Source organism: Helianthus annuus, chromosome 9, assembly GCF_002127325.2.
Source record: "Helianthus annuus cultivar XRQ/B chromosome 9, HanXRQr2.0-SUNRISE, whole genome shotgun sequence".
Classification (NCBI taxonomy): domain Eukaryota; kingdom Viridiplantae; phylum Streptophyta; class Magnoliopsida; order Asterales; family Asteraceae; genus Helianthus; species Helianthus annuus.
Genome location: NC_035441.2, coordinates 144,978,663 through 144,992,953, shown reverse-complemented (window position 1 = coordinate 144,992,953; position 14,291 = coordinate 144,978,663). Strand labels below are relative to the sequence as shown.

Here is a 14,291-nt window from a genome sequence, read left to right as displayed (position 1 = left end):
TTCCAAGGGGTGCGGACGAGATTTTCGACGGAACTTAGCACTAATTTTTTTTCCACAGGGGTGCGCCCACCCACCTTGGGCTGGGCTTGGGTCCGCCCATGCTTGTAATATTATACAAAGAAATACTCATAGCTTCCTCTTTCATGTGCTACAAGTCTTAGACCGTCATATTTTAATAACTTTATTTGACAGAAAACCCACTTAATTTATAAATTCATTAGTAATCCCAAAATAAAAGTGAAAAGGAGCCTCGGTTTTTTGTTTCGCTTTGGGCCTCTAAATTCATGTACAAGATTACAACTAGAAAAACCTTACAACATTAAGTCATAAACTAAATCAACAACACTTTAACGTAATCATACCACCATATGGATATGATACCAAACATTTTGGGTGGAAGTAAAAAGTTTCCAGTTGTATTTCATTATTTGACACAACCCAACCAAAGACAAGATGTACACCGTGCTTGTGGGGCTGCAAGCCCAAACTCCTTTTGCTGCCTGTTATGGTACAGATCAGTTAATGTCTTCTGCCCAACAATCAATGCAATCCTGTAAACATTATATTCATTCACTTTGTCGGCCATCGTATTCGAAAGCGTAGCTGACCGGGTAATTAAAGCATTAAAACTTGTTGTTTGGGGACGGTTTATGTGTCGCATTGATGATGAACGGTCGATAATCATTGTGTTAGACAATGTGGGTGTGTTTATCCCAATTTGGAAAGATGAGCATTATGTGGTTGATAAAATACCTCACTGGTCAATTTGAGAAATTTCTAATCTTATTGGCCAAATACTTCAAACCCATTTGCATTCACCACCACACACTCAAATACTCCTCAACTATTTTCTTGCAATTATCTTTAATTATGTCTTGTACATGAATACCAATTTTATAAAACTCTAGAGAGGAATTTACTATTTTGCCCTTGTATCTTTCTTCCTTTTTGCTAGAAAGCTAATGTCCTTCATGTCTGTTTGTTAAAAGACGTTGATTGTTTGACATGTTACATAATCAAAACTCACAGTTAGTGCTTTATCAGTTTATCTTCACTTAAATTTGTGGAACCAATAGTGAAATGAGTGTACTTTTGTAAGGCTCTTTTTCTTTTCTTTAAATATTAGTACATTATTATAACATGGTTATGTTCATGATTGCTCTATCATTGCCATGGTGGATGTCCTACAAGAATGACTGTACTGTCCACTGCCCTTAATATCCCTGCCTGCTAAGAGATTAAGATAGGGGAGATTATGATTGATTCCATGAAGAAAGCTAGTGATTGGTATGTTTTTAATCTTCTTGTTCTTGTTTTTTTCTTAATTTTTTTGATACTTTGTTTTGAATTCTCTGATTATGGAAAGATATGAAGTTTTATTTCAATGTGAACAGGATTTGCTCACCGGAGATCCCGAGCGATGTCACAGTTCATGCAGGCGGTGTTTCCTTTTCATTACACAAGGTATAATATCTCTATGATGTTGTTTAAATGTTGCTTGATAAACTAACTCTATGTTTTATGCAGTTTCCATTGGTCTCAAAGTGTGGTTATATAAGTAAATTGGTGTCTGGGTCCAAAGAGAATGATGGGTTAGTGGTTGAAATCCCGGATATCCCGGGAGGGTCTGAAGGATTTGAACTTGCGGCAAAGTTTTGTTACGGAATAAACTTTGACTTATCGATGGAAAACATTGCGATGGTGAGATGTGTAGCCGAGTATCTTGAAATGACAGAGGATTATGCAATTGGAAACCTGATAACAAGATCTGAATCCTATATAAATGAAGTAGGACTTAAAACTTTGGCTGGTGCAGTGTCTATTTTACAGTCATCTGCAAACCTTTTACCAATGGCGGAAAAAGTAAGACTGATTAATCGATGTATAGATACTATAGCGTTTATTGTCACCAAAGAAAGCCAGTTTCCGTCTTCTAGTGGTGCAGAGGGGGATTTGATTACTTCATCTTCATCGTCATCTCACCCGAAAGCGGTAGTTGATTGGTGGGCTGAAGATTTGATTGTTCTTAGGATCGATATCTTCCAAAGGGTTCTTCTTGCAATGATTTCAAGAGGTTTCAAACAATATGCTCTTGGTCCGATTCTAATGCTTTACGCTCAAAAATGTCTTCGTGGTTTGGTAAGATCTTATTTTTTTCAAGCCGAATATAAATATTTTACACAAATTCATAATCATTGGCCTTATCACATGTTATGGATTGACATCATTTTGAAATGGAGCTTCCATTGACTTCCTACATGAATCAATATGTTCTTGATGTGAACTTTTTAATAACTTGTTTTAGGCCACTAAACCATGTTGACTTTTTAATGACTTGCTATGGAACACACTTTTGACCATATTGACTTTGCTCTGAATTCTGTTTGGATTTAACTAACTTGTTTTAGGCCACTAAACCATCAAAGTTACAATTTACGATCTAAGGTATTTTCTTACGATAACTAGTTTTTAGGCGCCGCCTTATAAAAAGTCAACATGGTCAAAAGTTACTAATATGCCAATTTTGTGTCACAGTTTTTGACCGGTTACTTGTTCGCATTACCTTAAGTTTTTGAAGGTTGGTTATCCTCAGTCGACTTTTTGAAACTTCGATGTGTTAGTTAAAATATTAATCGGGCCAAATTTAGGCAACCCTTTTATAGCCCTGTGTAATGAGTTTCTGTACAGCTACAAGTTTCTTATTTTTGCACAACTTTTTCGTTGATTCATATGTGCAATCTATCATCAAACAGGAGATATTCGGAAAAACCAAGAAACAAATCGAGCCAGAACAAGAACACGAAAAGAGGATAGTTTTAGAAACAATAGTCAGCCTTCTACCAAGAGAAAGGAATTCAATGTCGGTTAGCTTTGTCTCAGTGTTGCTTCGGGCTGCCATATACCTTGAAACAACAATGGCATGCAGGCTAGATTTGGAGAAACGGATCGGGTTACAACTCGGGCAGGCGGTTTTGGATGACATATTAATCCCTTCATTTCATTTTGAAGGTGACACATTGTTTGATGTTGATACTGTGCAACGAATCATGATGAACTATCTTGAATATGCATTAGAAGGCGCTCGTGATGAAGATTATGCTTCTTCTCCTCAAAGTGACATGGAGAAAGTCGGGAAGCTTATGGAGTGTTATCTTGCTGAGATAGCTTCTGATCGTAATCTGTTGGTGTCGAAATTTATAAATCTAGCTGAACATATTCCTGAACAAGCAAAGGTTTCAGAAGATGGAATGTATAGAGCTATTGATATTTACTTAAAAGTAAGTATTCTTCTTCTTTCTAAGCTCAACAATCTGTATATATATTTAATATTTAGTGATGATATATAACAGGCACATCCAATGTTAAGTGATATGGAAAGAAAAAAGGTTTGCAGCTTGATGGATTGCCAAAAGCTTTCACGTGAAGCGTGTGCACACGCAGCCCAAAATGACCGGTTGCCTGTGCAAACCGTGGTTCAAGTTCTTTACTATGAACAACAACGGCTACGAGACAACATGGATGGTGGTTTGATATCAACCGACCCTGCGGCTCAACAAACCAACAAGAAACAACCACTAAATGATGAGCTCTCGCGCTTGAAAAAAGAAAACCAAGATCTCAAATTCGAGCTTTTGAAGATTAAAACGAGATTAAAAGAAGCAGAACGATCATCAGCGTCTATTGACAAGTCTTCGGTCAGCAGCCCGTCTTCCACACGTTACTCCGCTGATAAGCCGCCGTTGCCTAGAAAATCTTTCATGAATTCTGTGTCAAAAAAGCTCGGAAAACTTGCACCGTTTCTACGCGCTGACGGGGTTTTTCCTGCTACTAGAGGCAAGAATAAGCCAAGTAAAAATAGAAGACATTCTATATCTTGATCTGCATACTTGGCATGAAGATTGCAACCATTGGTAATTTTTCTTTTTAAATTTTTTTTTTTTTCAATTAATTCCATGGCTTTGATATGTTTGTGTGAAATATCTATGTAAAGTTTGTATGTACATCACTATAGTTGTATAAGATATATTATAGGGCTGATTTGAAATGGAATGAATGTGCTAATCTGTTGTTGGGCACTTGGGCTGATTTAAATTGTGGGTTAATACTATTGGACTGCTCCAATCATGGTTGTTGGCCTGGTACAGTGTTGGGCTGATACATTTTTGGGTACATATATGGTTGTGGGCTGGCCTCTTAGTGTAATTGTGGGTTGTAATTGTTTGGGTTTAATCGTTCCTATAAATATAACTTAATTAACTCTTAAAAGAGTAGGATTGAGTTACTCTACACAATCTCCTAAATCTAGGAAGATGCAAAAACATAATGAGTCGCAAAATATAACATTATGCCAAGCAAAATATAACGTAATGCCGAGGAAAAAGACACAATATACTGTAGAAAAAGATACAATGACAAAAAAAAAAAAAAAAAAAAAAAAAAAACATAATGCCAAATAAAAAGACACAGTGATCTGAAACAAAAATTCTAATATCTACAAGCTAAAAATCCAAAAGCGAAAACCGAAGATCTAAAATCGTTGAGCTCGATGAAACGGTTCCAATAATGCTATATTGAGTTCATTTGGAGTCTGTTTTATACAATTCCTACGACTTGTAGGAGATTATGTATATGAACCCAACCCTAGAAAAGTAACGCAACTTTAGACATAAAGATTCAATTATTGCAATATAATGATTAAAAAGAATAACATAAAGATTCAGAAAAAAAAAAAAAAATTGGCAGGTTTTTCTCGTTGATAACTTTATCCACAGCTAATATCTATGTTTGTCCCGAAGTTCCTTGTATTGATTGTCACTTTGCATAAAAATCTAACAATATAATGAATAATAATAACTAAAAAACATCAATGACTCATGTAAGGTTTATGTATATGGATTTATCCGGTCTTGTGTGAATATTAATATAATATATTATGGCTTCAACAAAATAAGTGGACAATGAAATCACTGTGCGAATACAAATATACAATAGTGCAATACTATTCCACCATTACAACAAGTCGAATTTAAAGCAATATTGGAAACCAGAATTGTCAATGTAAGCATTATATTTAACATCCTCTTTAATATGCATAATTACTACTTCCATCCTAGATCACTATATTGCGTCATTTTATAAAAATGCTTAACGTTTCCTTCACTACGTGAGACATTATCTGTTAGTTTATCATGTACGTACTCTTCAATTAATAAATCAAATTCATTTGTTACATGAATTACTCTTTTTTTAATCAACTTCCAATTGTTCGGTTTGCAGTCCGTTTTTCTTTTTTCTTTTTTTGTCAACTTCAGTGATTATCAATTAAATGATGCCCAAACACATGTAATTTAAGTTTTATATAGATGTCCATGTACGATGGTTAGACACTTAAGACTTACACTTTGTTTTACTCTTCGGACTTTAATTTAATGTTTTCCTCTTGAGATGATTCTCCACAGTCTTTAGATACATTAATTCCTAATGGAATCGTAAAATAGGGTAAATGATTTCCATATAATGTTTCTGCAATTCTACCCCTAATGTTTGATGAATGAAAACAGAAATTTATAATTAACAAGTAATATGATTTCTACTAAAGTTTTCAGGCTGTTTTCCCATTTTTCATTTTTGTGGTGCCAACAAGAGTTGCGTATTCAACATATGTGTTCGATCAGTGGTTACACCTTGCCTTTTTTCCACTCGTCATCATTAAATCTCTTAAAGTGATGCAAGACAATTAACGTTGTCATCATTTTCTTTCCCTCAACTAGTCAATTTGAGTTCCCTTTTTCTTTCGCATTTGATTCTATCAATCGAGGAGTTCATGATATATATTAACTTCATCTAAGGTTACCATAAAAAACAAATATTACATGACCAAAGTATAAAAAAGTGTGTCCTTTTTTTGTAACCTAAATTGTTTCAAGTTTTTCTTTGTATTTAAGATATGCTTTTTTTTATTATAAATACTTTTTATAGATTTTTCCATATTTGGGTTTTTCACTTGAACGTCGTGTAATGTGGTTGTGGTATTCTTACATTAGGCCATATATATTGGTGTTTTAAACTAAATATAGGTATAGGGGTCGTTCTGTAATTAGTAGATAGTTAGTTTATGTTATAATTAGATTAGTTAGTAAGTGCGAGGACCGGATGCGACAAAGTGAAAGATTAAAACCTACATATTGAATGGAACGACATCTCCTGGGGACACACCCCTTCAGATCGGCGCCAACAAAACAGGAAGCAACAGACATGACGTTTCAAGCAAGAGGCACATCGATTCAAGAGGAGACGCAACTGTTCAATCGCACCTGTTCGTATAGTATATATAGGGTTCATGTATGTCAATTGTAATCATCACTTTTCATTCAATACAAGCAAGTTTATTATTCTCGATTCTCAATTCTTTATATTCAAACCTGTGATTCGCATGTTCGATTACCAACAGTGGTATCAGAGCACCACGTTAATCGATCCAGGAAGCAAGAAAGAAAATCTCAGTGCAAGATTATGAGCAAGAAACGATTATTTGCGTTTGCCAATCGAATCGGAGAATCAGAATCAATCAAGAACCAATCGACGTGTTTCGATTTCGTAAGTAAGTTTTTATTTTGATTTAGTCGAACCACCAAGAAAAGAACAATAGGGTCATCTTGTTTTGTTTCTCGTCTTCTAAAAAAAAAGGGAAAGTCAAAGTTGATTTCTTGGTTCAATTCCATTGTTTGCATCAAATTTACGTATACTGATTCATTAAAGAATCATAAAACAAAGATCACGAGTTTATATTTAATTGCAAGTTTGACTTTTTTTGCAAAGCCATATTGGAATCACAAACATAGAAAAAGAGGGTTGTTGTCTCAATTCTTTTAAGTAAAATTCAAACGGCTTTCAAAAAAAGAAATCAAGTTTTTGTACGTTGAAAAGGGAATCATTAGCATGTTTTTAAAGTAAGCAAGTCAATTTTTGAATCATAAACGATACGTATAGCAAGAAATCGAACCCATATCGGTTCTAGCAAGTCAAACCGATTCTTGGTTCAAATAGCAAGTTCCGGATTGTTTAGTTCAAAATAGCAAGTAGCACGTCGAATCTTCACGATTCAGTCAAGCAAGAAAACGACCATTCTTGGTCAAAGCAAGAAAAAGCAAGTACAGCGGGTCGATTAAATTAAGCCCAATTAGCAAGTTGGTTGGATATTTTTTTATCACTCGCAATAGCAAGTTAGCAAGAATCTGATCAGCAAGTCGGTCAGAACCTGATTAGCAAGTGGGTCAGGGTACATAAAAATCTGATTAGCAAGTCGGTCAGAAACGCAAGAACCTGGTTAGCAAGTTGGCCAGACGCAAGTACTAAGTAAGAAATTTGATCTACACGGTCAAGAAAAGGATCATCCGATCACAAGAAAGATAGGCAAGAAAAGCAAGGCGAGAAAGAAAGGAGGCATGACAGAAAAAGAAGGAAGTGCGTCAACGTCACTCCACGAGCAAGGGAATGTATCTCTTCAATGCCCAAAATTGAAAGAGGCAAATTACACCCAATGGGCAGTTATGATGGAAACAATCTTGAAGGCATATAGTCTTTGGGAAACAGTTGTTTCAACGGAAGGGATAAACGAAAAAAAGGCGCACACAACGAAAGCACTTATCTTCCAAACGTTAGCAGAAGATGTTTTGATGCAAGTTGCGCAATACGAAAAAGCAAAGGAAGTATGGGATGCAATCAAAGTTCGTTATCTCGGAGCAGATATGGTTCAGAAAGCACGTCTACAAACTTTGAGGAGCGAACTAGAAGTCTTAAAGATGGATGAGAACGAAACAGTAAGTAGTTTCGCAAGCAAGTTGAGTGGTATAAAAGCCAAATTTAAAACTCTCGGTACCACTATCAAAGACAAGAAACTAGTAAGGAAATTACTCATTTCCGTTCCAAAGAAGTTCCTACCCATCGTGGCAAATATCGAACAATATTCGGAAATAGACAAGATGCCATTTGAAGAAGCAGTGGGAAGAATAATAGCTTTTGAAGAACGTCTCAAAAGTCAAGACAAGCAAGAAGATAATAATCAAGGAGGACTCATGATGGCAAGTACAAATAATCAGTTTGAAAGTTTGCATCATGGAAAAGGCCGTGGTGTTCAAAACTATGGCAGAAGTCAAGGACAAGGATCTTTCAAAGGAGGAAGAGGACGTGGAAAAGATATGGGTCCAAGAAACCAAGACAAGAGCAAGTTCAGATGTTATGATTGTGGAGAACTTGGTCATTTTGCAAGAGATTGCACCAAGTGGAAAGAAAAGGAGAAAGGCACGCAACAAGAAGCCAATCTCGCATTGGAAGAGGAACCAATGCTACTACAAGTCGAGCAAGTTGAAGACCTTTGTTAAACTATATTTAGTTTACGGGGGAGTATTGGTGTTTTAAACTAAATATAGGTATAGGGGTCGTTCTGTAATTAGTAGATAGTTAGTTTATGTTATAATTAGATTAGTTAGTAAGTGCGAGGACCGGATGCGACAAAGTGAAAGATTAAAACCTACATATTGAATGGAACGACATCTCCTGGGGACACACCCCTTCAGATCGGCGCCAACAAAACAGGAAGCAACAGACATGACGTTTCAAGCAAGAGGCACATCGATTCAAGAGGAGACGCAACTGTTCAATCGCACCTGTTCGTATAGTATATATAGGGTTCATGTATGTCAATTGTAATCATCACTTTTCATTCAACACAAGCAAGTTTATTATTCTCGATTCTCAATTCTTTATATTCAAACCTGTGATTCGCATGTTCGATTACCAACAATATATAGTGGTAACATCACATAACCCCCTTTATGGGGGGTTACTTGACAAATGGCAAAAAAATGAAATGTGGGGTAGATATGAGGTATATATGTATGTATATATATGCGTGTGAGAGAACCAAATGTGTTTACCCCGTTATAATTTTCACAAGAGAAATGATTTGGAGGGGTATAGCGCCCCTCGGGGCGGTGTGGAGGCGCCATAGGACGCTATGATGTCCGGCGTTATATCACCTTCTACTACGGAAGGAATTAAGTTATTGAAAAACAAATCAAAATGCATATTATATACTTGTTACATTTTAGGAACAAACGACGTACTCCATTGATGGCCAATGAAGAGATGACAACCAATGTTGAGATGACAACAAGCCAATCATGGATTCAAATAGAAAAGATGGTTTCAGTTATGAATTTCAATTACGGGTCAGCAAGCCAATCATGTAGCAGAAAAAGATGATTTAAATTATGGGTCACTTCAAAGATATATATCGATTCAATGATGGATCCACACAAATTGAAAAGATGATTTAAGATATGGGTCACTTAAAGATATATAGTGATTTCATTATGAATCGACACATTGATAGAAATAGAAAAATGATTTCAATTATATGTCACCTAAAGATATATAGTGATATAATTCAATTATGAATCGACTGTATAGATAAGATGATTGAAATTATGGGTCACTTGTAGCTGATGAGCAACAAAGAAAATAATTACAAATGGAAGAAGACCATTACACAAATAAAAAAAATTATATATACTGAAACCTAAAATGAGTTGAAGAACAATACAGAAGATCAATGCATCGTAGAGTTTGTATCTTGTAATTGAGCATACGTAGAAGACTAGAAGAGGATCCTTGCATCCGTCAAACCTAAATACACATCTATGTATGTGATTAATTGGCATCCATGTGGTTTAGTTTAATCCTTTTTCTAACCGAAAACCAAAAGACCTACTATTATAAACCGATGACTGTCGTGGACGAGTTAATTTCAATTACTTAGGGAGTTTAGGATACTGAAAAACAAACAATAGATGGTCTTTGAAACATGTTTTGGTTTATAGGTAGTCCGCTACCAGGTTAGCATACTTTGAGGAAAGTCCAAATTTACTATTCGAACCGTCAGAACTCAAAAATTCATTTTTTTAATCCAATATTTCATTTACATGTAATTTGATTTCTTTAATAAATTTGTTTTTTTTAACCTAAATAGCTAGTTTTATTTTGTTTTTTACGACTTTTTTATATATATTCTATTAAAACCGAATTATTTTTAGAATAGAATATTTTTTAGCTCCGTAATCTTGAAAGATACTTTACTTCGACTATAACTCAGTTTCCCATAAAAAAAATACAACGAAATATCGAGAAGAAAATTGTAAGTTAATGAACAAAAAAAAAAAAAAACTACTGAACCTTTCCAAAATTCGATGGTTGAAATAGCAAATTTGAACTTTTTCTCAAAGTCCACTACCCTGGATAACAAACTATATATAAACCATACATGTTTTAAAACCACCTATAAACACTTTTCAATCTCCTAAGTCCTAAACCCCACAAAAGCACTTTGATTAATCTCTATGGTATGATAAAACTATAAACAACGTTCACTCTTGATACTACTTACAAATTGGTCCATATTTACTTCTACATGATACAATGAAATGAACACTTTATCATATTATCTATTATTATTATTATCTATATTAATTCAAAGTTATCATGAACAGTAATTTAATTTTCTTTTCTCAATATTGTTTTTCTAAGTTTTCACTATTCTATTGTTTTATTACATTAATCGATTTTAGAGTTATTTTCTCATATAACTTTTAACGTATGATCAAAGTAACCGTTATCAAACAGAAAACTATATAAATAAATGTGAACCGATACCGAGGTTGTTTGGTGAATTAATATAGATAATATTGTTTTTCTAAGTTTTCACTATTCTCTTGTTTTATTACATTAATTGATTTTAAACTTAGTTTTCTCATATAACTTTTAACGTACGATCAAAGTAACCGTTATCAAATAGAAAACCATAAAAATAAATGTGAACCGAGACCGAGGTTGTTTGGTTTAGTTCGGTACGGTATGATAGTGACACGGTGTCAATTTATCAAAAGAAAAAAACAATAAAAATAAGAAAACGTTACAAATGTTATTCAATCGGTTTTAATTCGATTTGCTACTATAGCGGTACAATATCCATTTTCGAAAAAAAAAATATCGCAAGGAGCTAAAATAAACATAGAATGCAAATGAACCAAACCGATATCAACTAAACATCATTGCTACCAGTATCAGTATCGATATTCATTTTTATTGTTTTCAATCGATGTATTGTTTTCTCTTTCGGTTACTATAGCGAGTGTTGGTACCATACCAAACCAAACCAAATTGATACTGACTAAATTCCCGCCTCAAAGCGCGGGGAATCTTACTAGTTTTATTGAAATAAACGTTAATTGGTAGCTCAAATCTAATCATATAAATAAAAACTATTACAACAATATCAATTATTATCAAAATAATAATCAAACCTACTTTTTTTTTTTCTAAACGACGAAAATTTATTAGAAAAAAAAAAAACTAACAAGATGTTAGGGTGAAGGGGGTGCTCACCTAATAGGTGAGTCCCCTCTCTTACGCCAAACCAATTCCCGTGTGCCACGTCAAGTCCCCTCTTAAACTCCCCTAACACCCCAATTTGATGGCGCCACTCCCCTCTTAGGTGAATTGGATTTTAAAAAAAAAAAAAAAAAAAAAAAAAAGGAAAGCTTGTGATTGGACCAAGTCTCCCTCTCTCCTCTCTCTCTCCTCCCCTCTCTTCGGTGAGCCGCCACCTACCCTCTCTCCTCTCTCTACTCACCGCATCAATGGCGGTGTTCACCCCGACCGGTGAAACACATCCCCGAAGGGGTCCCCGAAATACACCCCGTACGCCCTTAGAGCTACATTTACAACAATCGGGGATCATTAAAAATGAAAATGCGCCAATCAGTCAACTCTAACAATTAGATGTTTCCCATGTACTTTATCCATTTGAACAAATTTGGTTTGATTTGACTTCACCATTCCTTCGAGCTTTGAATTCTTTCATTTAAAAAGGTCTCATTTCTTGCCCTCTACAAAAGCCAAAATGTGCTATATATATACAACAATAACCATACCTAACAAATTCTACAACCAGCAAAGTTATTGCTAGGATATCAAGAGGGTGAGATTTACTCAAACCTTACTTCTATCCTTTGGAATAAGGAACCTTAGAATTCACACCAATGAAAAAATTGGATTTGAGAGGCTAGCGAAGTTGTTTCTAGAGAGATCCCCCGACTCTAAACGCTTTACAGGCAAACATGCCCCCCCCCCTACACACACACACACACATATATCAACTGTAAAACCCAATTGTACATTTCCGGGTGCGACAAGTTTTCAGTTAGGCTCCTAATCACACCCATGATTTCCCCACCACACTCACCACTGTGTTTGCTGCCTTTGGAAAGGAGCCCTCAGTTACCAAATTTGTTTTTTCGTCATCGTCGTTGGTAATCTGGCCAAACCGCCAATACCAATTGAGCATCGACTTCAGGTACTACACTACTACAAAAATAGGCATTTGCTACGGCCGAATCCGTAACAAATTCATAGCAAACAAACATTTTGCTACGAATTCGGTTCGTAGCTACAAGCCTCATCGCTAATTTATTTGCTACGAATTTTAGCTACGGAATTATATTCTTCTACAGTTTTAGCTACAAAAAGGGACGTCGCTATTTCAGCTATAAATCTTGCTATGAAAATGTTTGCTACGGAATTTGCTATAGAATTCTAGCTATGGATTTTTTAGCTACGGATTTTTTAGCTATGATTTCTGGTAGAGTTTTTGCTACAAAATCTTAGCTACGGATTTTTTAGCTACGATTTCTGCTAGAGTTTTTGCTACAAAATTTTAGCTACGATTTTGCCACAGACCTTTAGCTATAGTTTTTGCTACAAATTTGGCCACAAATTAGCTATGAATTATGCTAGGAAATTTAGTTACAGAAACAACTTTAGAAGATTGCTACTATTATATATATATTATTGTTGAAGCTTCATGAACAGTACTCTTTTCTTTTCTTTTTTCCTTTTCTTTTTTGTTTCTTTTATTTTTTTCTTTTCCTTTTTTCTTTTATAATTTTTAATTTTGGTGTTTTTTTTTCTTTGGTTGGTTTTTATTATTTTAATATTATAACACTAAATCATTTAGAGATGAGCAAATGGTATCGGCTACCAGTACTGAACGATATTAATATGGGTACATTTTTTGTACAGATTCGGTACCGCCTTTTAACATTTTCGGTACCGGTACAGGACCGGTTTTACCCTCAAATACCGGTACCGTACAGGTACCGTACCGGATATATTCGGTACCAGTACCGGTTTCCATTTTCCCCGTTTTTCGGTGCCGGTACCGGTATTTATGGGTAAAACACCGGTAAGTACCGGTATCGGTACTGAACCGGTGTATTCGGTACTGGTACCGATTCCACTTTTCCCCGTTTTAAGTACCGGTACCAGTTCGGTACCGAACAGGTACCGTGCTCATCCCTACGGTATCGTACCGAACATTTTCGGTGTCGGTACCTAATTTCGATGATTTTCGGGATCGGTACTTTCGGTGCCATTACCGGTAACGAGCTCATCCATATTTTAACGTGTTAGTACCGTAATAACTGAACTGAAAACAAACGAATTTCGAACGTGTAAGACGTGTGGGTTCTACTATTATAAATAAGATTGTTTAAAATCTTTTTTTAGGACGAAGTGACTATCGTTACCACTTCATTTTTATCTATGTTTTGATATTCGGTATCTGCTTGCCGTTCCCGGCACACGTTTTGCAGACATTGGATCCCCGCTGCAACGCGCGGGCGAAAATAACTAGTTATTATTAGATTTTTTATATTCTCCATACTTACAATTCAATTTAGATTTTTTATATTATCCATACTTACAATTCAATTTAAAAATCTGATTATATATATCCAAAATCAGATAACTATTTACAATTAAAAATAAAACCAAAGTATCCACAAATTGATTAAAAATATAAAATATAATACAATAAAATATTATAAAGATGTACAAATTATCCAAATACATATGGCTATGGTTTCCTAACTTTCTATATCCCAAATGAAGAAAACAACTCCATCCCATCAAGAACACGGCTTCATATGGATGGATCACAAAACGGATAGTATATGAACAGCACCAACTTCTCTTGATCTTCATCACTACCAGAACCTTCATTGCCATCTTTTCTTTTCTGATCAAATGATTCAAGACAAATTATATGTTCAAGGATATACATGCTTTGCTCATAAGAACTAATTACTAATTACTAAGAACATAAAGCAGAGAATAAAGAAATGTAAAAATAGGCCTGGAAAGATCTTTGAACGTTTTTAGCAGTTGTTTCCTAC

General features: G+C 35.0%; 1 protein-coding gene across 2 annotated transcripts; it reads left to right on the top strand.

The window, feature by feature from the left end:
* The first annotated feature begins 506 nt into the window (after nucleotides 1-506).
* On the top strand, nucleotides 507-4,092 carry LOC110895184 (BTB/POZ domain-containing protein SR1IP1). 2 transcript variants are annotated; one of them, XM_022142464.2, is made up of 6 exons: nucleotides 507-1,094; nucleotides 1,192-1,287; nucleotides 1,395-1,464; nucleotides 1,528-2,139; nucleotides 2,754-3,278; nucleotides 3,351-4,076. In XM_022142464.2, exons 2-6 carry the CDS (start codon nucleotides 1,256-1,258, stop codon nucleotides 3,876-3,878), a joined length of 1,767 nt encoding a protein of 588 aa, XP_021998156.1. In that variant the 5' UTR covers nucleotides 507-1,094; nucleotides 1,192-1,255; the 3' UTR covers nucleotides 3,879-4,076. The 2 variants fall into 2 exon arrangements, with proteins under 2 accessions (XP_021998156.1, XP_021998155.1); XM_022142463.2 differs by having other exon boundaries at nucleotides 509-1,287; nucleotides 3,351-4,092.
* Nucleotides 4,093-14,291: the final 10,199 nt, after the last annotated feature.